Source organism: Gopherus evgoodei, chromosome 4 (assembly GCF_007399415.2).
Source record: "Gopherus evgoodei ecotype Sinaloan lineage chromosome 4, rGopEvg1_v1.p, whole genome shotgun sequence".
Classification (NCBI taxonomy): Eukaryota; Metazoa; Chordata; order Testudines; family Testudinidae; genus Gopherus; species Gopherus evgoodei.
In genome coordinates, this window is record NC_044325.1 from 85,833,179 (window position 1) to 85,860,726 (window position 27,548).

The 27,548-nt window shown below is 47.8% G+C and overlaps 2 protein-coding genes across 5 annotated transcripts in view; both read left to right on the forward strand.

Annotated features, from left to right (window-relative positions):
- Window positions 1-13,837, forward strand: part of FBXO3 (F-box protein 3) — a 36,646-nt gene extending 22,809 nt beyond the window's left edge. For 2 of the 3 annotated variants that reach the window (XM_030560080.1, XM_030560079.1), the window contains exons 8-11: window positions 1,233-1,355; window positions 1,893-2,008; window positions 9,132-9,322; window positions 12,681-13,837. In XM_030560080.1, the coding sequence (XP_030415940.1) occupies window positions 1,233-1,355; window positions 1,893-2,008; window positions 9,132-9,322; window positions 12,681-12,806 (556 nt within the window). In that variant the 3' untranslated portion in view covers window positions 12,807-13,837. Of the gene's footprint in view, window positions 1-1,232; window positions 1,356-1,892; window positions 2,009-9,131; window positions 9,323-10,676; window positions 11,604-12,680 lie in introns of all 3 variants that reach the window. The other variant, XR_004000062.1, reaches the window with a different exon arrangement.
- A 4,013-nt stretch (window positions 13,838-17,850) lies between these two features.
- Window positions 17,851-27,548, forward strand: part of LOC115650325 (CD59 glycoprotein-like) — a 30,342-nt gene continuing 20,644 nt past the window's right edge. Inside the window, exon 1 of one of the 2 annotated variants that reach the window (XM_030560081.1) lies at window positions 17,851-18,236. The gene's annotated coding sequence lies outside the window, so the exon portion shown is untranslated. The other variant, XM_030560082.1, reaches the window with a different exon arrangement.

Consider the following 27,548-nt stretch of genomic DNA (forward strand, 5'->3'; position numbering starts at 1 on the left):
GGTTTCAAAACAATAGTTGCTTTATTTCGAAGGGGAGAGGGTGGTCGGCTTACAGGGAATTAAAATCAACAAAGGGAATGGGTTTATATCAAGGAGAAATGCACACAACTATAACACCATAGCGTGGCCAGTCATGAAGCTGGTTTTCAAAGCCTCTCTGATATGCAGCACGCCTTGCTGTGCTCTTCTAATTACCCCGGTGTCTGGCTGCTCAAAATTGGACGCCAGGCGGTTTGCCTCAACCTCCCACCCCGCCACAAACATCTCCCCCTTACTCTCTCAAATATTATGGAGCACACAGCAAGCAGCAATAACAATGGGAATGTTGGTTGCGCTGAGGTTTAACCTAGTCAGCAAACAGCACCAGTGAGTGTTTAAAGTGCATGACGGTGAGCTGAGTGGGCTCCATGCTTACTGTGGTATGGCATCTGCATGGGTAACACAGGAAAAAAGGCACGAAACGATTGACAGCCGTTGCTTTCACTGAGGAGGGGTGACTGGTGACATGTACCCAAAACTACCCGCAAGGATGTTTTTTTCCCTATTGGACATTGGGAGCTTAACCCAGAATTCCAATAGGTGGTGGAGACTGCGAGAACTGTGGGATAGCTACCCACTGTGCACCACTCCGGAAGTCGGTGCTACCATGGTAGTGAGGACGCATTCTGCTGACTTAATGCGCTTAGTGGGGACATAGACAATCGACTGTGTAAAATCAATATCTAAAAATCAACTTTTATAAAATTGATTTAATTTTGTAGTGTAGACATACCCTCAGTGAGGTGAAACTTGGGGCTATGTAAGACAAATCAGACTCCTGAAAGGGGTACAGTAGTCTGGAATGGTTGAGAGCCACTGGTGTATAATAGCACCTTTTAAGATTAATGGGATGCTGTAAGATGTTGTATCTCCAAAATAGATTTGTACACAACCTAGTATGAAGAATTGCATGAAGACATTTCTAAAGTCTACTTTCATAGTTCAAGGCAAGTATTGCACTGTTGTACTAGTGTATTCACAAAGACTAAAGAATGACTAGTTTAATTTAGAGCTAATAGTCACACAGAATAACTATTTAATTTTGGGTTTAATAATCCAAAATACTATTAGTGTAGCATGTGGAAACTTTTATTCTTCAAAAATATCCTTTTAGCATCTGTATTGAACTCATGGAATTGGATTACATCATACAAAAGAAATTTCCAACTCTTTATTATGTTTATGTTGCACAGGTATGTTCATGATAAGGAATGTGTGGCCACAACAGGAGATATTACTGTTTCAGTCTCCACATCTTTTCTACCTGAACTCAGTTCTGTACATCCACCTCATTACTTCTTCACTTACAGAATCAGGTGAGAATAGCAAATGGGCTATCTTTTCTGATAACAGGAGAGAGTCCTGTATGGAGTTCAAGCCTCATATGACTGTTGCATGCATATGCACAGTTCTCAGAAGTATGGTAAAATATGGTGAAATTTAGATACCATATACATATGAGGCGTGGTGTACAGCATGCAATATGTTTATTTTAATATAGCTTTAAATAAAAAGGCTATTTGACTATTTTAAAATTCGGAAAGGGTCTTTGGTTGTACTTTTGTTGGGGGGGTTTCCTTTCACTAACAATATATAGCACATATCACTTTGCAAACAAAACATTTGTCAAAATATTTGTCATGAGTTAAGAAGAGGTAGGTAAGAAGAAGAAGAATAAAGCTGGGATTAGTGCTCTGATATTCTCACTTTGGTCTGTATACAGGTCACTAGAACATACCACTTTCTCTAAGCAGTAGGGAGTATAGGATAGTATTTTAAACATTTTATGGATGGTTTTTAGACATGTAAGTAAGTCATTTCTAAGCAAAAAATATATTTGATTTGGGTCATAGAATTGAGATGTCCAAAGATGCTCTTCCTGAAAAGGCTTGTCAGTTGGACAGTCGGTACTGGAGAATAACCAATGCCAAGGGTGATGTGGAAGAAGTTCAGGGTCCTGGAGTTGTTGGTATGTAAACTGAGAGTTTGAGTTTCGTTTTACCATTTAGAGCATTCCAGTGATTAATGTGAAAATTCTGTAACTTCTGGTGGAGCCATTCTCAGTAATGATGCAAGATGGTGGCTATTCTCGTCTCTTTTTTAGCAAACATGCATTCTGTTCCACTTTCTCATATTTCATTGTGTGTAAGTGGAAGTGTTAAACATTAACTTCAATTTTAAAGGATCTTAAGGAATAAAATTTTTGATTAACCATTTTAAATTGTTGGGCAAATCTGTGTATTAATATACAGTAGTTTAATATTAGTATAAGTAGTCAAGCCATTTAAAGATTCTTGAATTACTTAGATTGTAAGTTGTTTAGGGCAGGAATTGTCTTTTTGTACAGCACTTAGCACATTGGGGTCCTGGTCCCTGAGTGGGGCTCCTAAGCACTTTGAGAATACAAATTAATATTAATAATCCTGAAGTCTCTAATGCCATCTCTTTTTACCTATGTATTAGGGTTAACAGCATAAGTGCATGTCAGAAGACTTAAGTATTTTTTTTGTATTTAGAAATGATTTGTAGCAATAGTTCTTCTTCGAGTGATTGCTCATATCCATTCCAGGTAGGTGTACATGCCGTGCATGCACGTCTGCCGGAAACTTTTTACCCTAGCAACTCCAGTGGGCCGGCAGGTCGCCCCCTAGAGTGGCACCAGTATGGCACCAGATATATACCCCTGCCGGCCCACCCACTCCTCAGTTCCTTCTTACCGCCGTGTCGGTTGCTGGAACTGTGGAGTGCGGCTTGCTGACCTCCACGTCCCTAGCTCTCCTGTTTCTGTTCGTCGTTTGACTTGTAAATAATTCTTAGTTAAGTAGTAGATAGTCTTTTAGTATAGAAATAGTTAGTTAGAATCTTGTAAATAGTTATCGAATGTTGCCTGCGGGTGGGCCGTTGCCCTCCCCGGCACCGGGCCCATGCCTGGCTCGCCGGGTTTCAAGCAGTGCTCGGCGTGCAAGAAGCCGATGCCCACGAGCGATCCCCACGACGCGTGCCTTAAGTGCCTAGGGGAATCGCACATTAGCGACAAGTGCCGCATTTGCAAGGCTTTTAAGCCTCGCACTAAAAAGGAGAGAGACCAAAGACTCTGCGCTCTCCTTATGGAAGCGGCTCTGTCTCCGGCACCAGCGGCGCAGTCAGCCAGTTCTACTCCGGCACCGGCAAGACTCCCCGGCACCGACCATCTCCGGCACCGGGAGCAGATCTGCGTCCCTCGGCGTCTGCGACACCATCAAGGCAGGCCCGAGTGGACCGCCCGGCACCTACCTTAGCCACGGCACCGCCTGCAGGACTGCTGTCGACTCCGGGCCCGGAAGGTCCATCGAGTCCAGCCCCACCTAGCTCCCCCATAAGATCAGGGGTCGAGCTAAGGGTCCCGTCGACGCCGGAGACTTTCGCCTCGGCTCGGGACTTAATTGCACTGACGGAGCCATCTCAGCCTCAGCCGGCACCCCCGGGACGCATAACTTCCAGGGGTAAGCCGATGCTTCAAGCGCTGTCTCCCGAGTCCCGGCACCGATCACCCCGGAGGCGCGAACGCTCACGCTCGGGGCGCCGCTCGGAGTCCCGGCACCGGTCGCCCAGACGGTACCGGTCGTACTCGCGGCACTGATCACCATCCGCACGGTCCCGGTCGGGCTCATCTCACCGCCGGCACCGAGACTCCAGGAGCCGTTCACCTCGGCGTTCGGCCCCACGGTTGACCTCCCGGCACCGAACTGGTGGCAGGTCCTGAACCCGGTCGACCTCCCGGCACCACGCTGGTGGTAGGTCCCGGTCTCCGCTGCCGTCCCGGCACCGTGTTCTCAGAAGGTCGCGGTCCTGCTCCCGGCACCGACATCGCTCCCGATCCCGGTCGGGATCTCGGCACAGATCATCACACCGTTCTCGGTCCCGATCCCAGTACCGATGTGGGTCGCGGCACCGAGCCTCGGCACCGAGGGGAGCGTCAGTCACGCGCATAGAGCTGCATACCAACCAAGCTCAGCGCCCCCCTGGCCTTCTAGGGAGCCGTCAGTCTCCTCCCACACTGACAGTGCCTATGCCATGGCACAGGACAGACACGCGGCCCTGTTCCAAGACCCTCCACCACAAGAACGAGGGCCTCTACAGTGGGGGTTTTGGACCCCATGGGCATGCTCTCAGGCCCAGGGGCCGCAACACATTACCCCCCGCCCTGTGGCGGAGCGCAGACCACCGGAGGCGACGGTGTCTAGACCCCCTCACTCCCTGGAAACAGACGGTACTCACCGGGACCCAAAGCTCCCTCCAGAAATGGAGGTGCAGCCCCTCACGGAACCCCCCGTGGACACTTTGTTGCCGGGGGTCTCCTCGTCCTCGTCTCCGGATGAGGCAGTGGCGGGTACCTCGTCCTCCAGTCCCCCCCCACTGGATTTGAGGGCACATCAAGACCACCTCCGCCGAGTGGCACAGAACCTGAACTTGCAGGCGGAGGTGTCGGAAATTGAGGACCCGGTGGTGAGCATCCTTTCAGCCGATGCGCCCACCAGAATGGCCCTACCCTTCATAAAAACGATCCAGACTAATGCCACTAACATCGGCAGTCACCGGCCTCCATCCCTCCGACCGCTCGAAGGGTGGAGCGAAAGTACATGGCCCCCTCAAAGGGCTATGAATACTTATATGTTCACCCGACCCCCTGCTTGTTGGTGGTCCAGTCAGTGAACGATAGGGAGCGCCACGGGCAAGAGGCCCCAGCGCCCAAGTCGAAGGAGGCGAGGCGAATGGACCTCCTGGGCCGCAAGGTCTATTCGGCGGGGGCGCTGCAGCTCCGGGTATCAAACCAACAGGCCCTCCTCAGCCGCTACTCCTTCAATTCTTGGGTAGCGGCGGGGAAGTTTGCGGAGCTCTTGCCCCAGGATGCACGCCAGGAATTTTCCACCATCCTGGACGAGGGCAAGAAAGTAGCAAGAACATCGCTACAGGCCTCCCTTGATGCTGCCGACTCGGCCGCTCGGACCCTAGCTTCGGGGCTCACGATGCGCCGGATCTCTTGGCTGCCGGTCTCTGGCCTTCTGCCGGAGCTCCAGCACACAATCCAGGACCTCCCCTTCAAAGGCCAGGGCCTGTTTTCGGATAAAACAGACCCTAGACTGAAAGATCTTAAAGATAACAGGGTCATAATAAGGTCGCTGGGCATGCATACGCCGGCGACACAACGCAGGCCATTCAGGCAGCAAAACCAGCAGCAGCGGCGGCCATACCCTCAGTTCCGCCTGCGGCAGGACCCTTCGAGGCACCGAGGCAGGAACAACCGCCGCAGGCAGTCTGGTGGGCAAACGGGGCAGAACCAAGGCTCCACCAAGGCCCCTCCAGGGCCTAAGCCTTAATTTTGAAGGTGCGCCCGAGGGCGCAGTACCAGTTTCCCCTCCGGATCCTTCCCCGCAGTTTTCCAACCGCCTTTCCTTTTTCCTCCCGGCGTGGACCCAAATAACGTCGGACCGTTGGGTCTTGCGTACGGTGCAGGCCGGTTATCGCCTGCAGTTTTCTTTACCCCCACCCTCCCAACCACTATCCCCGTCCCTCTTCAGGGACCCCTCTCACGATCAATTCCTCCATCAGGAAGTGCACGCGCTCCTTGCCAAGGGAGCCATAGAGGCGGTTCCGAAAAACGAGAAAGGCAAGGGGTTTTATTCACGTTTACTTTCTAATCCCCAAATCCAAGGGCGGCCTCAGGCCCATCCTTGACCTGCGGGAACTCAACAAGTATATCGTGAAGTTGAAGTTCCGCATGGTATCCCTTGGAACTATCATCCCATCCCTGGATCCCGGAGACTGGTACGCCACCCTCGATATGCAGGACGCCTACTTTCACATCTCTATTGCCCCCCAACACAGGCGTTTCCTCCGCTTTGTGGCTGACTGCCAACATTACCAGTTTGCGGTCCTTCCGTTTGGCCTCTCTACGGCCCCGAGAGTGTTTACAAAATGCATGGCAGTCGTCGTCGCACACCTTCGACGTTGCCGCATCCACGTCTTCCCCTACTTGGATGACTGGCTGATCCGAGGCACGTCGGAACTGCAGGTCCGCGACCATGTCGCCAGGATCAGCACCCTCTTTGCGGCCTTGGGCCTCGTAATCAATGTGGACAAGTCTACTCTACTCCCCACGCAGCGGATAGAGTTTATCGGGGCCGTTCTAGACTCTGCCCTGGCCAGGGCCTTGTTACCCTTGCCCAGGTTCCAGTCGTTGTCGGACATCATTCTACGGTTGCGAGCGGCCCCGCTGACCTCAATACAAACATGTCTGGCCCTCCTAGGCCACATGGCAGCCTGCACGTTTGTAACGGCATATGCCCAACTCCGCATGAGACCTCTTCAATCATGGCTCATTGCGCAGTATCGGCCGGCCAGACAGTCGTTGGACACGGTCGTCACCGTCCCTCAGAGGGTGCTGGACTCTTTTGGCTGGTGGCTGGACCAATCCGTAGTCTGTGCGGGGCTCCCGTTCCATCCGCCCCAACCTTCGGCATCCCTGACCACGGACGCCTCCGATCTGGGCTGGGGGGCTCACTGCGGCACCCCAGAGAACTCAGGGCTTGTGGACACCACAAGAGATCAACCTCCATATCAACGTACAAGAGTTGAGAGCGGTCTGCCTTGCTTGTCAAGCGTTTGTCCATCTCCTTCAAGGTCGTTGTGTCGCGGTGTTCACCGACAACACGACGACCATGTTTTACATCAACAAGCAGGGCGGCACCAGGTCCTCTCCCCTCTGTCTCGAGGCAATATGTCTCTGGGAGTTTTGCATAGCCCATTCGATTCACCTTTCCGCCTCCTATCTCCCAGGAGTGCGGAACACCCTAGCGGATCGGCTGAGCAGATCCTTCCGTTCGCACGAGTGGTCCCTCCGTCTGGACGTCGCCCTCTCACTCTTCCAGAGGTGGGGTCGTCCCCGGATGGACCTCTTCGCATCCAGGGTGAACAGGAGGTGTCGAACATTCTGCTCCTTCCAGGGTCGGGAGCCAGGGTCTCTAGCGGATGCATTCCTGATCCCATGGACAGCCCACCTGTGTTATGCTTTCCCGCCCATTCCGCTGATTCACAGAGTTCTCATCAAGGTGCGCAGAGACAGAGCCCGGGTGATTCTCATAGCTCCAGCATGGGCCAGACAGCACTGATACCTCATGTTGCTGGACCTCTCAGTAGCCAACCCAGTTACCCTGCCCCTTCATCGGGACCTGATCACTCAGGACCACGGCAGGCTCTGTCACCCGGACCTTCCGTCTCTACACTTTACGGCATGGCTCCTGCGTGGTTGACAGACTCCGAGTTGCGATATTCCACCCCGGTTTCGCGAGGTTCTCATGGGCAGCAGAAAGCCTTCCACCAGAGTGACTTACACAGCTAAGTGGAAGCATTTCTCCTGCTGGTGTTCAGAGAAAGCTCTTCGCCCTATGGAGACTCCCGTCACCACGCTTTTGGACTACATCTGGTCCCTTAAGACCCAGGGTCTGGCATTGTCGTCCCTCCGAGTCCACCTAGCCGCCATCTCTGCGTTTCATCCTGGAGTGGACGGATGTTCTGTCTTCTCTCACCCTATGGTGGCGAGATTCCTGAAGGGGCTGGAGCGGCTTTATCCACAAATTCACCCTCCGGCCCCTTCATGGGACCTCAACCTGGTCCTGACTCGGCTCATGGGCCCTCCATTCGAGCCATTAGCTACTTGCTCCCTGCTCTACCTCTTGTGGAAGACCGCCTTCCTTGTGGCCATTACCTCAGCTAGACGAGTGTCAGAGCTGAGGGCCCTCACGGTGGACCCACCGTATACCGTCTTCCATAGAGACAAGGTACAGCCGAGGCCTCACCCTGCCTTTCTTCCCAAGGTGGTCTCAGCTTTCCATGTGAACCAAGAGATTTTCCTCCCAGTCTTCTTCCCCAAGCCCCATTCGTCCCGCAGGGAGCAGCAGCTCCACTCGCTAGATGTCCGACGGGCACTAGCATTTTATGTGGACAGGACCAAACCCTTCCGCAAGTCCCCTCAGTTATTTGTGGCAGTAGCGGACCGGGTCAAGGGGCTGCCGATTTCCTCCCAAAGGTTATCTTCATGGGTTACCTCCTGCATCAGGACCTGCTACGACCTGGCCCAAGTTCCGACGGGCCGTGTGACTGCTCACTCCACCAGAGCACAGGCATCATCGCTGGCTTTCCTCGCCCGCGTGCCAATACAAGAGATCTGTAGGGCGGCGACCTGGTCATCGGTCCATACATTCGCTTCCCATTACGCCCTAGTCCAGCAGTCCAGAGATGATGCGACCTTTGGTTCTGCAGTGCTCCAGGCCGCGACTTCTCATTCCGACCCCACCGCCTAGGTAAGGCTTGGGAATCACCTACCTGGAATGGATATGAGCAATCACTCGAAGAAGAAAAGACGGTTACTCACCTTTGTAACTGTTGTTCTTCGAGATGTGTTGCTCATATCCATTCCACACCCGCCCTCCTTCCCCACTGTCAGAGTAGCTGGCAAGAAGGAACTGAGGAGCGGGTGGGCCGGCAGGGGTATATATCTGGTGCCATGCTGGCGCCACTCTAGGGGGCGACCTGCCGGCCCACTGGAGTTGTTAGGGTAAAAAGTTTCCGGCAGACGTGCACGCGCGGCGTGTACACCTACCTGGAATGGATATGAGCAACACATCTCGAAGAACAACAGTTACAAAGGTGAGTAACCGTCTTTTCTGATCTTAAAAAAAACAAGAACTCCCTCTTCTCCTTGCCCTCACCCTCTCCAGCATGTTGTTTGGGCATTCTTGTCCTTTGAGCTTGATATAGTGACTCCTGTTCAGCAAGTTAGGCACTTCTGATTTAGTGAACAATGTTCTCTAAAAAACTGCTATTCACTTGTGACTGAAAGTGATGCAAAGATAAGTAGTCACTACAATGTTCTTACTTGTATAGTACAGTTACAGAAACACAAACTTTTGTTATTAGCTGTGTATTCCAGCAGAACTCTAACTGAACTTAATGTCTATAGAAATTAACTATCTTGCAAGAGAAAGTATATGCTATTTATACCTACTTTTAATTCAAAACTCGCAACGGCTCTTCGTTGTTTTTTGTATCTGCAGGAGAATTTCCAATAATCAGCCCAGGTCGAGTTTACGAATATACCAGCTGTACTACCTTTTCCACTACTTCAGGATACATGGAAGGATACTATACCTTCCATTGTCTCTACTATAAGGACAAGTTCTTTAACGTCATAATTCCCAGATTTCATATGGTGTGCCCAACATTCAAGGTGTCTACAGCACGCATGGTAAGCTGAGATACATTTGGTATTGTCATTTGTGCTAGGCTTTTATCCCTAACCTTTTTGCAGAAAACATGAATGAAATTAGCTCTAATAGAATAGTATAATATACATTCTCTAGATAAAAGTCTTACCGGACTCCATAATCATGACACTACTTTTTTCCAGTTTTATAACTTATTTTATTTCTTAGTATTATAATATAGATAATGCTCTACAGGGGGGAAGGACAAGAACAATTACAAAATATGGAGATAGATATAGAGACAGACCCCTCCCCTTCCCCACCCAAAAAAAAAATCTTGTCCCCTAATTTGAATTCCTCTGAGTTCTTTGGGGTGATCGTATAGCCAAGAGAACATAACACAAGAGATTAATTTAATCTAACAATTATCACTTACGATTAAATGTTAATGTCACCTCATGCTTGGATTACTGTGTACACTTCATGTGGGGCTTCACTTAGTTAATCCAAAAATTTGAGTGGAGTAATGGTCTGTCTGTTATACTGCACCTGACAAGCATGTGCTGCTTATGTCACTGGAGTTATAATTTGCATTTTGAATCAAAGATGGCTTGAAGCTAAGATGCTTAATTTTTATCCATGAATCCTGCTTGATGAGCCACCTTTTCACCCCTCCCACTCTGTTACAGTTTCAGTGGACAGAAACACTGCACTTCAATCATCTTAACAATGAGAGTAGACTAGTAATTCCTCCATGTGGGGTCTGCTATTCTGAAATGGCTTCTACCTGCGCATTCTAGCCCTGATGCTAGCTCATGTCTGTGGACTTTTGGGGCATGCTTCCAGGCACATCTATTTATGCAGGATATTGCAGTGTTGGGCTTTGAGGGAAAACAGAGTTTGATGTTCTGCAGGTGACTTAGTTTTATGGTTTTGTAACTGTGAAATTGGATGAATACACCCTTATTTATAAAATCTAAATTGTTACATATTTGAGCTCTTTCTGTCTTGGTGTGACCTGATTGTGGTTTGCTTCCTTCTACATCAGAAGAATGTCTCTGCTTTTCTTGATAGGGGAGAGGTTTCCATACATGTTCTAACCAGGCCTTTTAAGCTGATGGATTTTAAGGTCAAAACAGACCTTAATGTTCATCTAGTCTACCTTGCACAACATAGGCCATGAAATTTCACCCAATAACTCCTGCATCAACTCCAAAAATTTAATAAATTGCTGTTCTATTGAATGATTATCTAGTTTTAAAGTTTTTGGAAGCAGCAGGTGAATCTGGGCAGTTTTGTTAGCTTGTTTTGACGTAAATGTAAATTGATTAAAATCTGTAAACTGTCCTATGTCTAGGTAGTTCAATGGAATTTAGGGTGTTTAATGTTTTTCAGGCCCTGTAGTTAAACGCTCAAAGGAAGCAGAACGCCTTGCAAAATCCAGAGCAGCAAAACAAAACTGCATTGACAATTAAGCGAAAAGAGCCCATAGTCAACTAATTCCATAAGAGGGAAATGAAGCTGCTAATTACACTGGCATCCATGTGCAGCGCAATGCTGAAGAGGAATATAGGCAATGAAGTGATGTGATTGATTAGGAGATGACTTTTTTAAAAAGCTGTTTTGGGAAACTAGCACTGGTTTAGGCTGTTAACAGTGAATACAAAGTGCCAACAGAGGTCACAGTTGTAACAGATAAATGGCTGCTTTTTCCCCTTTGGTTACCTATTTAAACCAGGACCTCTTTTCTGTTCCACAAGTTGTAGAAATCACTTTCATTTGACTTGATAATTTTATGACTGCCTCTGATACAGATGCTTAGCAGAGGCTTATTGTATGTTAAAGTTGAGTGGTACACTGATATTTTAGAGTATTCACTCAAATTCATACCTAGTGGCTTAAATTCTGCTCTTTTACATACTTGTAAAACAAAGAACTACTTGAATTCAATTGTTAGTGATGGGCTGGGATTTTTATTGGCCCACAGCTGGGAAGAATTTGCAGTATTAGTGCCAGTAAAACCCAGATTTAGTTTTTTGTTCTTGTTTTTTAATGCAAAGCTATTTATTTAAAAGAATTCCACACAGGTGACAGGTTATACCAAGCTTTTTTTAATAAGCCTTAATTTTTCAAGCATAAACCCTTAGTAACTATGTTGGCCCTACACAGTATCCTGGCGTACGTCTACACTACAGCCGGGATCGATGCTCTTAGATTGATCCACTGGCGGTCAGTTTAGCAGGTCCATTAAATACCTGCCAGATTGATGGCAAATCACTCTCCAGTCGACCCCTCTACTCTACCCCTGACCAAAAGAATAAGGTAAGTCGATGGGAGATGTTTTACCTGTCGACCCCCCCATGGTGTATACCCTGCAGTAACTCAACCTCAGGTACATAGCTGGAGTTAAATAGTGTAGGTTGACTTACCTCGGTTGTATAGACATAGCCCTAATTAGCAACAAAGCAGGTATAGCTACCAGTTCTAGATGAAGGCCTTTATTTTGGGGGGGATGGGGGGTTTGTTTAAGCACTTGGTCCGTTACAAGCCTTTTCAGATGTTAATCAGGGTGAAGAAAGGAGCATGTAATATTTTCCAATACATACACCCCTTTTTTTTTAAAGAAGTTACATGTTCTGAAATATGCCCTCTTTAGTGTTTTGTAACTTGTTTTTCTGGAACATGAACAGACTAAAGGCTGGCTGAAATTTACTGTATTAATTATTAACTTATTAATTACTTTTTGGGTTAGCTCTTGGTGGTTCTACAGGATTAGTTAACCCAGCTCAGTTAGTTCTACGTTCACCATTTTCATGTTTTTTTTGTGTGATCTGTTTGGTAAACATGACTAACCATGACTGTAGTGGTGGTTTTGTTTTGTTTTTTTACATTAGCACAAATACACGGAGACACTGGTTAAACATCCAAAGTACATAATTGTGTCAGTGTCCAAGTGTAATGTCAGCACTTTCAGTAAACTTCCATACAACCTGTCTGGTGCCAAAAAACCCCCTAAAACCCACTCCCAGAATTCTTCAGCAAATTCAGACTTACTAACCTTTACCAAACTCATGTCAACCACTGTAATTTATAATAATTCAACTCCATTCCAACAGTTAGAGAGTCAGATTCTGATCTCACTGGTCTATTTATTTTTATTTTATTTTTATGAATAAAAGCTTAAACAAATTAGAAATTAAATTTTCTAAAATTGATATGAAAACAAATCTGATTTAGCAGTATTTCATATTTACAGTAATAGTCTTTATCTGAGACTGACTTTAAATGTGATATAAATGACATCTTGATTTTAATTTTTTTGTTATTGTTAGCACTTGATCAAAGTGATATTTAGGAGACAATTAAGTACTTAGTTAAACATGGGTGTCTTGTTTATAGGAAACTAATCATAATGAATATGCTATGGATGAAGATGAAGACTCAACAGATACTGATGATTATGAAGACAGACATAGAGTCTTGGATATTCCTGCCCCTTCTGGACGCTGTCCACGTCATACCTGATTGAACTTTTTTTTTTTTAATAATAAAAACTGTTGGGCAGAGAAGAAGTTTAACTTCCTGGGGCTACTACATAAGACAGTTTCTGAATATTGTAAATGAATTGTTTCTTGTCCACAGCAGGACAACTAGCATGAATATTGGTGCCAGTTCTAACTTTCATCTGATTGGACTATAGGGATTTTTTTTGAAGGGTGGGGGAAGGATTTTGTGTGTGTTTTTCCCAAAGTGCAAAACAGCTTGACAGTCTGAGGTAATCAGATCTTACATTTTTAAACTATTTCTTATTTATGATCATATACAAACATGATATGGGGATTTGTTTTTATATAAGCATTTAAAACTTAACAACAGACAGAAAAGTTTGCAAAAAGATATAAAATGGCCTTTCACACTGACTTCCAATTGTTAATTTCTGCTGAGTGAATGAAATTTGCAGTTAGGCCTATGTAACCCCATTGGGTTGGATCAGGTGCTCCTGTACATTTTATATTAATATACGGATAGCATAAAATTCTGGTGACTGAGTGCGTAAGTTTGAAATGAAAAACACTTTATTTTTCAGACAATCTGTCTTTCAACTTAGTTTATAATAAATATCTGAGGATGATCACAGATACATGCCTTTTGGGATGTAGTATAATTCATAATCTGCTGTTTACTAACAAGCAATTTCTCAGTTACTACATAGTATAAATTTGTAAATACTGTTTCTGATTTTTTCCTTTATATGCTGTTTGCTATCTGACTTTGTGGTAAGTGACACAAATTTTATGTGTAAGACTAAGTATTATCATATGTTTTCCTGAATCCTATATGGATTTTTGTAATTATGCTTGATTCACAATTGGGGCTTAGCAGTACACAGATGTCTAAAAGCCTTATATTTAAAGAAACATTCATTTGTTCTATCATTTTATTTTATTTCCACTGCTATTAAAATAAATATATTGCCTCCATTGTTCTAAATGTTACTTGGAACTATTCCTCTTGCTAAGAGTAGAGCAAGGAATTAAAAGTTGCAACTGATGCCACGTTGTAGTTGGTTGCCCTTCTTCATGCTTACCACAGCAAATTCTCTCAAGCTTGGAGAAAAACCAGTATCTGGCACTGATGGACCCAAATGAAACCTCATTTGCTGAATATCGTCTTGAGTAATGGTTGGCCACAGCTATTCTTGATTGTAGCCACTATTTCCTTTATATGATTTTAGTGCCATTAGATTCACTCTTAAGCTATATGGTCTTCATGTCAGGGAGGTTTTCCCAAGGCAGAATTAAGCAGAGCCAGGAAATGTTACTGGATTCAATCGAGTATTACTCAGGAAGTGGGTGAGAGACTTAACTACCTAGATCTGCAGAACTCTGCCTGTAATGGATAATTCTAATGAACTGTACTAACAATTGGAATACTTGAAACTGCTCACTTGTTTTTACTAGACCCTCTTAAATATTGAGTGAAAGGAAAATACTATGTAAATGTGAGAGCCTTGATTCCTATTTCAGCTAAATACGAAAGCTTTTTTAAAAGAATTATCTAACAAAAGATTAGAGACTGTAACTTTCAGCATAAACACAAATCTGTAGTATTAAAACGAAAAGATTCTAATATTCTTTAAGGGCAGAAAGTACCACTGTCTTGGAGCCTTAATAGTCAATGTGTCTGTCACGGGGGGTCATGGAAGTCATTGGTGCTGTGATTTCTGCAATGGCCAGTGTGGCGGTCCAGCCACACCAGCCGCTGCTGGAGCGGCCCTGCAGCCAGCCGCATGTGTTCAATCTCAAGTCTTAAGACTAAAGTTTTCAAAAAATTCCCACTGTGGCTGAACATTGGAAGCTCTAACTAGGTTGGCTGTTGCCTGCATTGCTATCTGGTAGAGTTGAACGAGGGTGGGGAGCAATTCTTGCAAAATTTCTTTAATGTAGATAAGGTCTTAAATAGTAATAATTGAAAAGGTCATGCTTGTAAGTGGCTGGAAGGACAAAAAACACAATTGTATGTGGTGTTGTAGCTATGTCGATCGCATGATATTAGATACACAAGGTGGGTGAGGTAATACCTATTATCAGACTGACTTCTGCTGGTGAGACAGTCAAGCTTTTTAGCTTATGCAGAGCTCTTCTTCTGTTCTGGGAAACAAGCTTGTTTCTCTTACCAACTGAAGCTGTGCCAGTAAAAGATATTACCTCATTCACCTTGTCTCACTAAAAGCCACATTGGCAATGTTTACTTTGAAATAAGCACATGAATAAAGTATGATTCTCTAGATTGTGATCTATAGGTTTGTAGTCTTCCCTGACTCAGTTTCCTCTATTACTGTGATGTGCTTAGGGTAAGAGAAGACCTGATATGAGTGGGACTGGAGGAAGAGGATCATGTTTTAGGAGAGATCTAGTTTGGGAAACACTAACTAAAATTCATACGTGAAAAAGCAGTAACCACATTTGGTTTAAGGCCTGCTTTTGTATATAGCTTTGTTTTAAAATGCGATTTTAGTGGAAAACCAAACACCACCTTTCTCTGCACCCAAAACTATTGATACTTACCATGCAAAGAGAAATAAACATAAAACACTGTAGTGAATAGAAATTGTAGATGGATACAAGGGCTCCACTGAGGACACTGATCTAAATGGATTTGCTTCCTTTCCTAATTAAAACTGCAAATTTCCATAGCTTGTGCAAAGGGGGCTTTTGCCAGAGCATCATGTTTTTCATGGTCTCTGCTCTACATCTGAAGCATAATTATAGGGGTAATTCATCTGCTCTTCAAGTTCTACCACTTTTTTTAGCTACCAATTCATACCATCTGTTTGTTTTTATGGTGCTCTTCTTTCCTTACCTCAGAAGCTGGTTTCTTACATGCTATATGAAGGATTGGCTATGTGACCACCAGAGCAATATACTCTAAGGGAAAACTGCACTTCTTGTGTATTAACATCAATCTTCATACATGTCCCATTTCCACATGTGGGCAATGGATTGGGCAATGGATTGGTCACTTAGAAAACACTTTTTATTCTGCTTTATGCTGAAAAGCCTGAGCTATGTTCAGCTATTTACAAGCACACAGAAAAATGCAATATATTGAATATGTAAAAAGACAACAGTGGAGGTGTTACATATGGCAATCCCCTGAATCCTACTGTTAAGGAGTAAATGTTAGGAAGAAGGCTACATCATATGAAAATGAGAGGTGTGAAAGGGAATACAAATAAAAGAAAACACTTTGAATAATCAGTGTCTACCAAATTCATGGGACCTACTTCTACAATCTCTTAAAGCACAGGTCGTGGTATGGTTCACAAGCAGAGTAGATACATGAATAAAAAGAGCTTGTGTAATTATACTGTATTTAGGATAAAATAGCAGAACTCTAACTTCTGCTTTAGGCTGTTAATGGAATGTCAGCTAAGGTTAGGAGGAAAAACTCTCGTATTAGTTACTAGACATGGTGTATCTCTAAGCACCTCACTGAAGCATCTGCTGTAAGCCCCACCTTGTGTACCAGCCTAGGTAGACCAGTGTTCTATAGCAATGGCCATGGTGTTCTATACAGAATGTGTCATGAGCCACTGAATGAACATGCCATGCAGAATACTAAAGCATAGATTTACTGGCATGATGAACTGGCTACAAGCATTTACTATGGATGGATGGAAGTCATAGAAGATTGGGATTGGAAGAAACCTCATGAGGTTATCTAGTCAAAGCAGGACCAATTTACTAAACCTATTCCAGTGCTTTACCACCTTCCTAGTGAAATAGTTTTTCCTAATAGCCAACCTAGATCTCCCCCACTGCAACTTGAGACCATTGCTCCTTGTTCTGTGGTCTGCCAGCACTGAGAACAGCTGAGCTCCATCCTCTTTGAAACCCCCCTTCAGGTAGTTGAAGGCTGCTATGAAATCTCCCCTCACTCTTCTGCAACCTAAATAATCCCAGTTCCCTCAGCCTCTCCTCATAAATCATGTGCCCCAATCCCCTAATCATTTTTGCTGCCCTCTGCTGGACTGTCTCCAATTTGTTCACATCCTTTCTGTAGTGGGGGCCCCAAAACTGGACACAATACCCCATATGTGGTCCCACCAGTGCCAAATAGAAGGGAATAATCACTTCCCTTGATCTGCTTGCAATGCTAGTACTAATGCAGCCCAATATCCCTGCTAATATGTGGGGTGTGCCTTCTGTTAGTTAAATTATAGCTCTTCAGTTCTCTCTACACTTTGCATTATTAGATAAGGTTACCTTAACAGAGGCATGACATTTACAGTAAAAGGCTTGGAGTATGAATGCCTTTTGCTATAGGTGAGGATATGTAGTCATGCAGTTAGTTGTTTGCCTGAATGATGAGGATCTGATATTCAGAACAGCGAATGATAAAAGAAATAATATAGTTCAATTATATATGACTGGAATTCTATCCATAAATACTCTGAAGCTTGAGTTGTAGAGTGTTTGTTATTTAGCCCTGGGATTGAATAGATGTACATTATAATTATAAAATAAATTGGAATATAAATATTATACTTACATTTCAGTGTATACTGTAGATAGAGCAGTATAAACAATTCATTCCCTATGAAATTTTAGTTTGTACTGACTTCTCTAGTGCTTTGTATGTAGCCTGTTAAACTGGGCAAATATCTAAATGAGTTGATGTACCCCCTGGAGACCTCTGGCTCTGTGTACCCCTAGGGATACCTGTACCCCTCATTGAGAACCACTGCATTATGTGCTCTGCAGGAATCTCCCAACCACTAGGATTTCCCCCCTCACCTTTAAGGTATATTAATATCATCTGCGAATTTCGTGTATGTGCCTTTCATTTTTTCAGCTCCTTAACCAAGATGCTAAATGTGAGCCGATGGAACGGTTTCAGGGCAGAGCAGGAGCTTCTTGAAGGGCTGAAACCCCAGCCCAAGGTAAAAATACCACTTCTCAGGTGCCGGTGCAAAGAGGCAGAGCGGGTGAAAAAAATTACATTCCCTGAGGCTCATTGACAGTCTGGAAATAGGTGGCAGGGATTGAGGAAACCACACAAAAGGGTCAGAACTACTCACTGAAGCAAATAGCGGGGTACCCTGTTTCTTTAGTATAGAGAGGGAAAGAGAACTCCGCTTAAATAACGTAAGCTCACAACTCTACCTAGCAAGCTCTAAGGCAAACCATTACAAAAGAAAGGGAGTGCACAGGGCCTGATCACACACACTGCGGAGTGACTTACCATGCCACGCGAGTGTGGGGAACTAAAGGGTGGCGGTTCTGCTCCTGTCCCTCTGACCCCCCTTTTCCCACGTCAGAACAACCAAAAGCCAAGGGAAGCTGAGTGCTGCTGACGGAGCTAGAAGGGGCTGGCGTGGGAGAGCTTTCTGCCGAAGACGTGAATCTGGCAGAGTGAGCGGGGAGCTACCCAGGTGCACGCTCAGAGCAGGTAAGGAGGTTATTGGAGCGTGCTGTAGTGCGGAAGAACTGCGGCGACCAGCGCGCTCAGTAGGTGCATGCCGGCTGGATTGCGGGAAGGGGTAGGTGGTTGCTGCATCAACCTGCGCGATCTGCTCTCCTTATTCCCCTCTGCCACTGGGGGCATGGATTGCTCTCCCGCCATGGCAGAGGAAGAGCCTGTTTTATTGCTGGAGCAGAGCCTCCCTCCCTTTGTCCCTTTTGCTGCTGAGCAGGCAACCTGCCCCTATTCCCCGCTTTTGGAGGGCCTAAGCCCCCTTTCCAAGGGAGGGATAGATTGCGGCCCCCTCCCTCCCCTCAGGTTGCTGGAGCAGAGGCACCGCGGCTCTGCAGAGGGCTGAGGCGGAGTGCAGAGGGGCGGTGGGGAAGTGCTGCGCGCGTGTCGCAGAGGCGCTGCGGCGGGGAGGTCAGCGGGAAACAAGGGCCCTAGAGGAAAGTTCTCAGTGAGGAGAGGCTGAAGAGAGAGACCCGCGCTAGGGAAAGGCTAACTCCGCTGCAGGGGAGCGGACTTGGAGCCTGGATCCCTGCCTCACCCACCTCGCCTCCCTTCAAGCCCAACACGCTGTCCCGCCCCGTTCCCCAGCCCCTGTCACCTCATTTCCTCCTCTGCCAGCCCCTTCCCTCACCTTCATCCTCCTTCTACTGTCCCCCCAGTTCCCCAGCCAGCCCCTCTGTCACCCCACTTCCTCCTCTGCCAGCCCTTTCCCTCACCTTCACCCTCCTTCTACTGTCCTCCTGTTCCCCAGCCAGCCCCTCTGTCACCCCACTTCCTCCTCTGCCAGCCCTTTCCCTCACCTTCACCCTCCTTCTACTGTCCTCCTGTTCCCCAGCCAGCCCCTCTGTCACCCCACTTCCTCCTCTGCCAGCCCCTTCCCTCACCTTCACCCTCCTTCTACTGTCCTCCCGTTCCCCAGTCAGCCCCTCTGTCACCCCACTTCCTCCTCTGCCAGCCCCTTCCCTCACCTTCACCCTCCTTCTACTGTCCTCCCGTTCCCCAGTCAGCCCCTCTGTCACCCCACTTCCTCCTCTGCCAGCCCCTTCCCTCACCTTCACCCTCCTTCTACTGTCCTCCTGTTCCCCAGTCAGCCCCTCTGTCACCCCACTTCCTCCTCTGCCAGCCCCTTCCCTCACCTTCACCCTCCTTCTACTGTCCTCCTGTTCCCCAGTCAGCCCCTCTGTCACCCCACTTCCTCCTCTGCCAGCCCTTTCCCTCACCTTCACCCTCCTTCTACTGTCCTCCTGTTCCCCAGTCAGCCCCTCTGTCACCCCACTTCCTCCTCTGCCAGCCCCTTCCCTCACCTTCACTCTCCTTCTACTGTCCCCCTGTTCCTCAGCCAGCCCCTCTGTCACCCCACTTCCTCCTCTGCCAGCCCCTTCCCTCACCTTCACCCTCCTTCTACTGTCCCCCCTTTCCCCACCAGCCCTTCTGTCATCCCATTTCCTCCTCCGCCAGCCCCTTCCCTCACCTTCACCCTCCTTCTACTGTCCCCCCTTTCCCCAGCCAGCCCTTCTTCACCCCACTTCCTCCTCCCTGCCCCACCCCCTTCCCTCACCTTCATTCCACTGTTGCACCTCCTCCCCAGGCTCCTGTCACCCCACTTCCTCCTCTGCCAGCCCCTTCTCTCACCTTTACCCTCCTTCTACTGTCCCCCCAGTTCCCCAGCCTGCCCCTCTGCCACCCCACTTCCTCTTCTGCCAGCTCCTTCCCTCACCTTCACCCTCCTTCTACTGTCCTCCTGTTCCCAGCCAGCCCTTCTGTCACCCCACTTCCTCCTCTGCCAGCCCCTTCCCTCACCTTCACCTTCCTTCTTCTGTCACCCCACTTCCTCCTCCCTGCCCCACCCCCTTCCCTCACCTTCATTCCACTGTTGCCCCTGTTCCCCAGGCTCCTGTCACCCCACTTCCTCCTCCCCAGGCTCCTGTCACCCCACTTCCTCCTCTGCCAGCCCCTTCTCTCACCTTCACCCTCCTTCTACTGTCCCCCCAGTTCCCCAGCCTGCCCCTCTGTCACCCCACTTCCTCCTCTGCCAGCCCCTTCCCTCCCCTTCACCCTCCTTCTACTGTCCCCCCAGTTCCCCAGCCTGCCCCTCTGTCACCCAACTTCCTCTTCTGCCGGCCCCTTCCCTCACCTTCATCCTCCTTCTACTGTCCCCCCGTTCCCCAGCCAGCCCTTTTCTCACCCAACTTCCTCCTCCCTCAGCCCGTCACTCCACTTCCTCCTCCCCAGTTCCTTCCCTCACCTTCACCCTCATTCCACTGTTGTCCCAGTTCCCCAGCCCCTGTCACCCCACTTCCTGTTCCCCCGGCTCCTGTCACCCCATTTCCTCCTCTCCCAGCCCCTTCTCTCACCTTCACCCTCATTCCACTGTGCTCCCTGTTCCCTAGCCAGCTCCCGTCACCCCACTTCCTCCTCCCCAGCTCTTGTCACCCCTTCCTCCTCCCCAGCCCCTTCCCTGACTTCACCCTCCTTCCCCTGTCCCCTCCAATTCCCCAGCCAGCCCCTCTCTTGCCCCACTTCCTCCTCTGCCAGCCACTTCCCTCACTTTCACCCTCATTTCACTGTCCTCCCTTCTCCTCCACCCCTTCTCAATCCATCATCCCATCTCCTCTTCACACTCATTTCAGTGGCTTTTCTGTCCCTACATTGTCTCTTCTGAAGCATGAAGGAGTGATTGACACAGTTGTATGTGATTTGGGGTCTCCTTGAACTGTTCCAGAGGGAGAGATACTCCCCAATGCTTAACTTGTAATTACATTTTTTTACATTCATAATGGATGCAGCAAGCCCAGAGGTGCCAGGGCTATGGATAGAGCCCTGCATGGAAACCAAATTTATATCTGTGGCTATCTGAGGAGCTGCAGGGCTCTACCAGGAATGGCAGCAGTGAAAGCAGCTGCACATCATGCTGCTGCTCAAAGGAGCCAGTGACCTGCACGGGCAGCTCCTCTGACGTGGCTGTACTGGCCCCAGTCCTGCCCACTGGGGAGGGGGTACCAGGCTTTATAACTGCAGATATGTGCATCCATGGATATAAAGCAAGTTTCCACACAGGGGTGTCATAAACAGATAGTTAAGGGTTAATGTCTCTTTCACCTGTAAAGGGTTAACAAACAGTGAACCTGGAACACCTGACCAGAGGACCAATCAGGAGACAAGATACTTTCAAATCTCGGTGGAGGGAAGTCTTTGTTTGTGTGTTCTTTCTTTGTCCGTGTTCTCTCTAGGTTCTGAGAGGGATCAGACATGTAAACTGATTCCTCCAATCTTTCTGAAAAAATCTCTTCTCCTCTAATTTTAGTAAGTACCAAGAAAAAGGCGAGTTTAGTCTTTTGATTGTTTTCTGTATTTGCAAATGAGTATTTTGCTGGGGGGAGGCTTCTCTCTAGTGTCTGTAAGCTGAAAGACCCTGTAATATTTACTATCTAAACTACAGAGACAACTTTTACTTTTTTTCTTTCTTTTTATTAAAAGTTTTCTTTCTAAGACCTGATTGATTTTTTCCCCTTGTTGAGGCTCAAGGGAATTGAGTCTGTACTCACCACGGAATTGGTGGGAGACAGGGAGAGAGAAGGGAGGGGGGAAGGTGGAATCCCTTTGTTTTAGATTCACGGAGCTTGAATCTGTATTACCCTTTTGAAGAGGGGGAAAGAGGAAGGGGCAAGGTGCACTCCTCTCTGTTTTTAGATTCAAGGAGTTTGAATCACAGTGATCTTCCAGGGTAACCCAGGGAGGGAAAGGTTGGGAGAGGCAACGGTGGGGGAAGGGTTTACTTTCCTTGTGTAAGATCCAGGGGGTCTGGGTCTTGGGGTCCTCTGAGAAGGTTTTGAGGGGACCAGAGTTTACCAGGCACTGCAAGTCCTGGTTGGTGGCAGCACTACAAGATCTAAGCTGGTAATTAAGCTTAGGGGGATTCATGCTGGTACCCCATCTTTTGGACACTAAGGTTCAGAGTGCGGATTTATACCATGACATGGGGTATTCTCCCCCCCCCCGGACATGGAGGAACTTCCAGCGGGCATGGTGGGGCCCAGGCCAGCCCCAACAGGGGGCAGGGAGGGAGCATCACCCAGCCCTGGTCTGCCACCAGCTCAGCTACCTGCTACCTGGCTCAGCTCCTGGCCTTGCCCCACCTCTGTCCCCAGCCTCCTCCCCTGCTGGGGCTCTGCTCCTGGGACTGGCTCGAGACCCACGCCCAGTTGTGGCCCCATTACCTCCAGAGCCGCAGCCCTGCTCCTGGCCCCAGCTCGGGGGGGGGGGGCATGACTCTGAAAACTTTGGGTACCACTGAAGTAGTAGGAGTTGGCTGGATTGTGAGTAGGTATTTATGGCTGAGCAGGGCTCTCTCCAGTTATTCTTGTGGAAGAAGGGAGAACAATCTGAGTTCCCCCACCGCGTCTCTTACTCCATATTTTCCTGCCTGATACCGATGAAACATTGGCTCAGTGCTGTGCTATGCTATGTCTCTGTATAATCTGGCCTGTCTCTGAGCTGAGTAGTGAGAAGGATGTGTCAGCAGCACTATCACACTGTGATGGGGTCTGGTGTGGTAAGAAAGCAAATTAATTTCTTTGAGACTTTGGGTTTCCCTGATACTGTTCCCACTGTGCTAATGGTCTTGCCAGTTTTCTGGCACAGCAGTGATTTTCTGGAAGGAGGTGGTGGTGGTGGGGAGTTAGGCTTAAAGGAAAATATTCCCAGACTATGACAGAGAAGGCAGAAGCTTGTTACTTTCCCCCAATATGTATGACAAATGGCTAATGGCACAAAGGGAGCAGAAACCAAGTACTAGTCCCCAGCTGTGGGAGGAAAAAGGCTATATGCATTATTCTCTGGGGACGGGTCTACACTACGATTTTAGGTAGAATTTAGCAGGGTTACCGTTGATTTAAGCCTGGACCCGTCCACACGACAAAGCCCTTTTTTTCGACTTAAAGGGCTCTTTAAATTGATTTCTTTACTTCACCTCTGATGAGAGGATTAGCACTCAAATCGGCCTTGCCAGGTCAAATTTGAGATAGTGTGGACACAATTCGATGGTATTTGCCTCCGGGAGCTATCCCAGAGTGCTCCATTGTGACCGCCCTGGACAGCACTCTCAACTCAGATGCACTGGCCAGGTAGACAGGAAAAAGCCCGCGAACTTTTGAATCTCATTTCTTGTTTGGCCAGCTTGGCAAGGTGCAGGTGAGCGCAGATCTCATCAGCAAAGGTGACCATGATGGAGCCCCAGGTTTGCAAAAGAGCCCCAGCATGGACCGAATGGGAGATACGGGATCTGCTTGCCATATGGGGAGATGAATCCTTACTAGCTGAACTCCATTCCAGTAAACAAAATGCCAAAACATTAGAAAAAGTCTCAAAGGGGCATGAACGACAAAGGTCATAACAGGGACTCACAGCAGTGCTGTGTGAAAATTAAGGAGCTAAGGCAAGCCTACCAAAGAGGCAAATGGCCACTCTGGATCAGAGCCCTGAACATGCCGCTTCTATGATGAGCTGCATGCCATGCTAGCGGGTGCAGCCACCACTACCCCAACCCTGTGCTTTGACTCCGTCAATGGAGAATCATGCAACACGGAAGCGGGTTATGGGGACAAGGAAGATAGCTCCCAGCAAGGAAGCAGAGAAACCGGTTTCCCCAACAGCCAAGATATGTTTCTTACCCTGGACCTGGAGCCAGTAACCCCCAAACCCACCCAAGGTGTGCTCTTGGACCCTCAAGGTGGAGAAGAGACCTCTGGTGAGTGTAACTTTGTGAATATTACACATGGTTTAAAAGCAGGCATGTTTAAAGATTAATTTGCCCTGGCATTCGCGGCCAGTACAGCTACTGGAAAAGTCCGTTAACGTGTATGGGGATGGAGCAGAAATCTTCTAGGGACATCTCCATAAACCTCTCCTGGATGTACTCTCAAAGCCTTTGGAAAAGGTTTCTGGGGAGGGCAGCCTTATTCCGTCCGCCATGGTAGGACACTTTACCATGCCAGGCCAGTAGCATGTAGTCTGGAATCATTGCATAAAAAAGCATGGCAGCGTATGGTCCCGGTGTTTCCTAGCATTCAAACAACATCAGTTCTTTATCTTGCTGTGTTATCCTCAGGAGAGTGATATCATTCATGGTCACCTGGTTGAAATAGGGTGCTTTTATTAAGGGGACATTCAGAAGTGCCCATTCCTGCTCAACTGTTTGTTTGGCTGTGGCTGAACAGAAATGTTACCCACTGTTAGCCATGCGGTAGGGAGAGGGGTGAAGCATAAGTGATCTCACACACCAAACCAGCAGGCCCTCAATACAAGAGGCAAAATGTGACCTTGTAACAAAAGCACATGTGCTGTGTAATGTGAACAGCAAGGTTTAACGTTAAAGAGTGTACCCATTGTTTTCTAAAATGTGTCTTTTTAACTACCACTCTCTCTTTTCCTCCACCAGCTACAAATATTTCTTCTTCGCAGAGGCTAGCAAAGATTAGAAGGTGAAAAAAACCCACTCGAGGTGAAATGTTCTCTGAGCTCCTGCTGTCCTCCCACACTGACAGAGCACAGCAGAATGTGTGGAGGCAGACAATGTCAGAATGCAGGAAAGCACAATATGAACGCGAGGAGAGGTGGTGGGCTGAAGATGATAGGTGGTGTCAGCTTGCTGACAGAAGGCAAGAGTCGATGCTCAGGCTGGAAGATCAAACTCAGAAGCTCCAGCATATGGTTGAGCTGCAGGAAAGGCAGCAGGAGCACAGACTGCTGCTGCAGCCCTTGTGTAACCAACAGTGCTCCTCCCCAAGTTCCATAGCCTTCTCACCCAGATGCCCAAGAATGAGGTGCGGGGGGCCTCTGGCCACCCAGCCGTTTCACCCCAGAGGATTGCCCAAGCAACAGAAGGCTGACCTTCAATAAGTTTTAAAATTTTGAAGTGCAGTGTGGCCTTGTCCTTCCCTCCTCCCCCACCCCTCCTGGACTACCTTGGCAGTTATACCCCTATTTATGTGATGAATTAATAAAGAATGCATGAATGGTAAGCCACAATGACTTTATTGCATCTGCAAGCAGTGATTGAAGGGAGGAGGGGAGGGTGGCTAGCTTACAGGGAAGTAGAGTGAACCAAGGGGGAGGGGGTTTCATCAAGAAGAAACAAACAGAACTTTCACACCATAGCCTGGCCAGTCATGAAACTGGTTTTCAAAGCTTCTCTGATGTGCACCGTGCCCTCCTGTATTCTGCTAACCACTCTGGTGTCTGGATGCGTGTAATCAGTGGCCAGGTGATTTGCCTCAACCTCCCAACCCGCCATAAACGTCTACCCGTTACTCTCACAGATATTGTGGAGTGCACAGCAAGCAGTAATAACAATGGGAATATTGGTTTCACTGAGATCTATTCGAGTCAGTAAACTGCGCCAGCACGCTTTTAAATGTCCAAATGCACATTCTACCACCATTCTGCACTTGTTCAGCCTATAGTTGAACAGCTCCTGATTGCTGTCCAGGCTGCCTGTGTACGGCTTCATGAGCCATGGCATTAAGGGGTAGGCTGGGTCCCCAAAGATAACTATAGGCATTTCAACATCTCCAATGGTTATTTTCTGGTCTGGGAAGAAAGTCCCTTCCTGCTGCTTTTGAAACAGACCAGAGTTCCTGAAGACACGAGTGTCATGTACCTTTCCTGGCCATCCCACATTTATGTTGGTGAAACGTCCCTTGTGATCCACCAGTGCTTGCAGCAGCATTGAAAAGTATCCCTTTTGGTTTATGTACTCACTGGCTTGGTGCTCTGGAGCCAAGATAGGGATATGGGTTCTGTCTATTGCCCCACCACAGTTAGGGAATCTCATTGCAGCAAAGCCATCCACTATGGCCAGCACATTTCCCAGAGTCACTACCCTTGATAGCAGCAGCTCTTTGATTGCCTTGGCTACATGGATCACAGCAGCCCCCACAGTAGATTTGCCCACGCAAAACTGATGCCTGTCTGACTGGTAGCTGTCTGGTGTTGCAAGCTTCCACAGGGCTATCACCACTTGCTTCTCAATTGTGAGGGCTGCTCTCAACTTGGTATTCTGGCACTTCGGGGCAGGGGAAAGCAAGTCACAAAGTTCCATGAAAGTGCCCTTATGCATGCGAAAGTTTCGCAGTCACTGGGAATCGTCCCAGACCTGCAACACTATGCGGTCCATCCAGTCTGTGCTTGTTTCCTGGGCCCAGAATCAGCATTCCACAGCATGAACTTGCCCCATTAACACCATGATGTGCACATTGCTGGGGTCCATACTTTGTGAGAAGTCTATGTCCATGTCTGTGTCCTCATCACTCTTGTCACTGAGCTGCCGTCACCTCCTCGCTTGGTTTTCCTCTGGCAGGTTCTGGTTTTGCATATATTCCAGGATAATACGCGTGGTGTTTACAGTGCTCATAACTGCTGTGGTGATCTCAGCGGGCTCCATGATCCCAGTGCTGTGGCATCTGGGCTGAAAAAAAGGCATGAACCAATTGTCTGCTCTGACGGAGGGAGAGGCGACTGATGACATGGCTTACAGGGAATTAAAGTCCACAAAGGGGGTGGCTTTGCATCAAGGAGAAACATAAACAACTGTTACACAGAATGGCCCCCTAAGGATTGAACTCAAAACCCTTAGTTTAGCAGGCTGTTGATTTCACAGAGGGAGAGAGGAAGAAAGCAAATGAATACAAAACAAATCAGGCTCATTTCTTGTTTTGATCCACTCCATCTATCTTTTACATCTTTAGGGTGGCAGCAGACTGTTGAGTTCAACTGCTAGCCATCATCATCTCCTGGCTGCTCGGCAGAAGATGGGAATGACCTGGCTGAGTCACTCCCATATCTGCCCAGGTTCCCTGACTGACCTCACTGAGGTCGGTTAAAAGAGCACTCAGGAGTACACCGATGATGGCTACCAGTCATAATGCACTGTCTGCTGCCAGAAGGCAATAAGCTGCTGTTGTGTACCAATACAGTCCCATATTTGCCAGCACCCAGGAGACTTATGGTGATGGTCAGCTGTGTCGGCTCCATGCTTGCCATGTTATGGCGTCTGCACAGGTAACCCAGGAAGAAAGGCGTGAAATGATTGTCTGCTGTTGCTTTCAAGGTGGGAAGGAGGGGGGCGGGGCTGACAACATATATCCAGAACCACCTGCGACAATGTTTTTTTGCCCCATCAGGCACTGGGATCTCAACCCAGAATTCCAGTGGGCAGCAGAGACTGCAGGAACTGTGGGATAGCTACCCAGAGTACAACGCTCCGGAAGTTGACACTAGCCTCGGTATTGT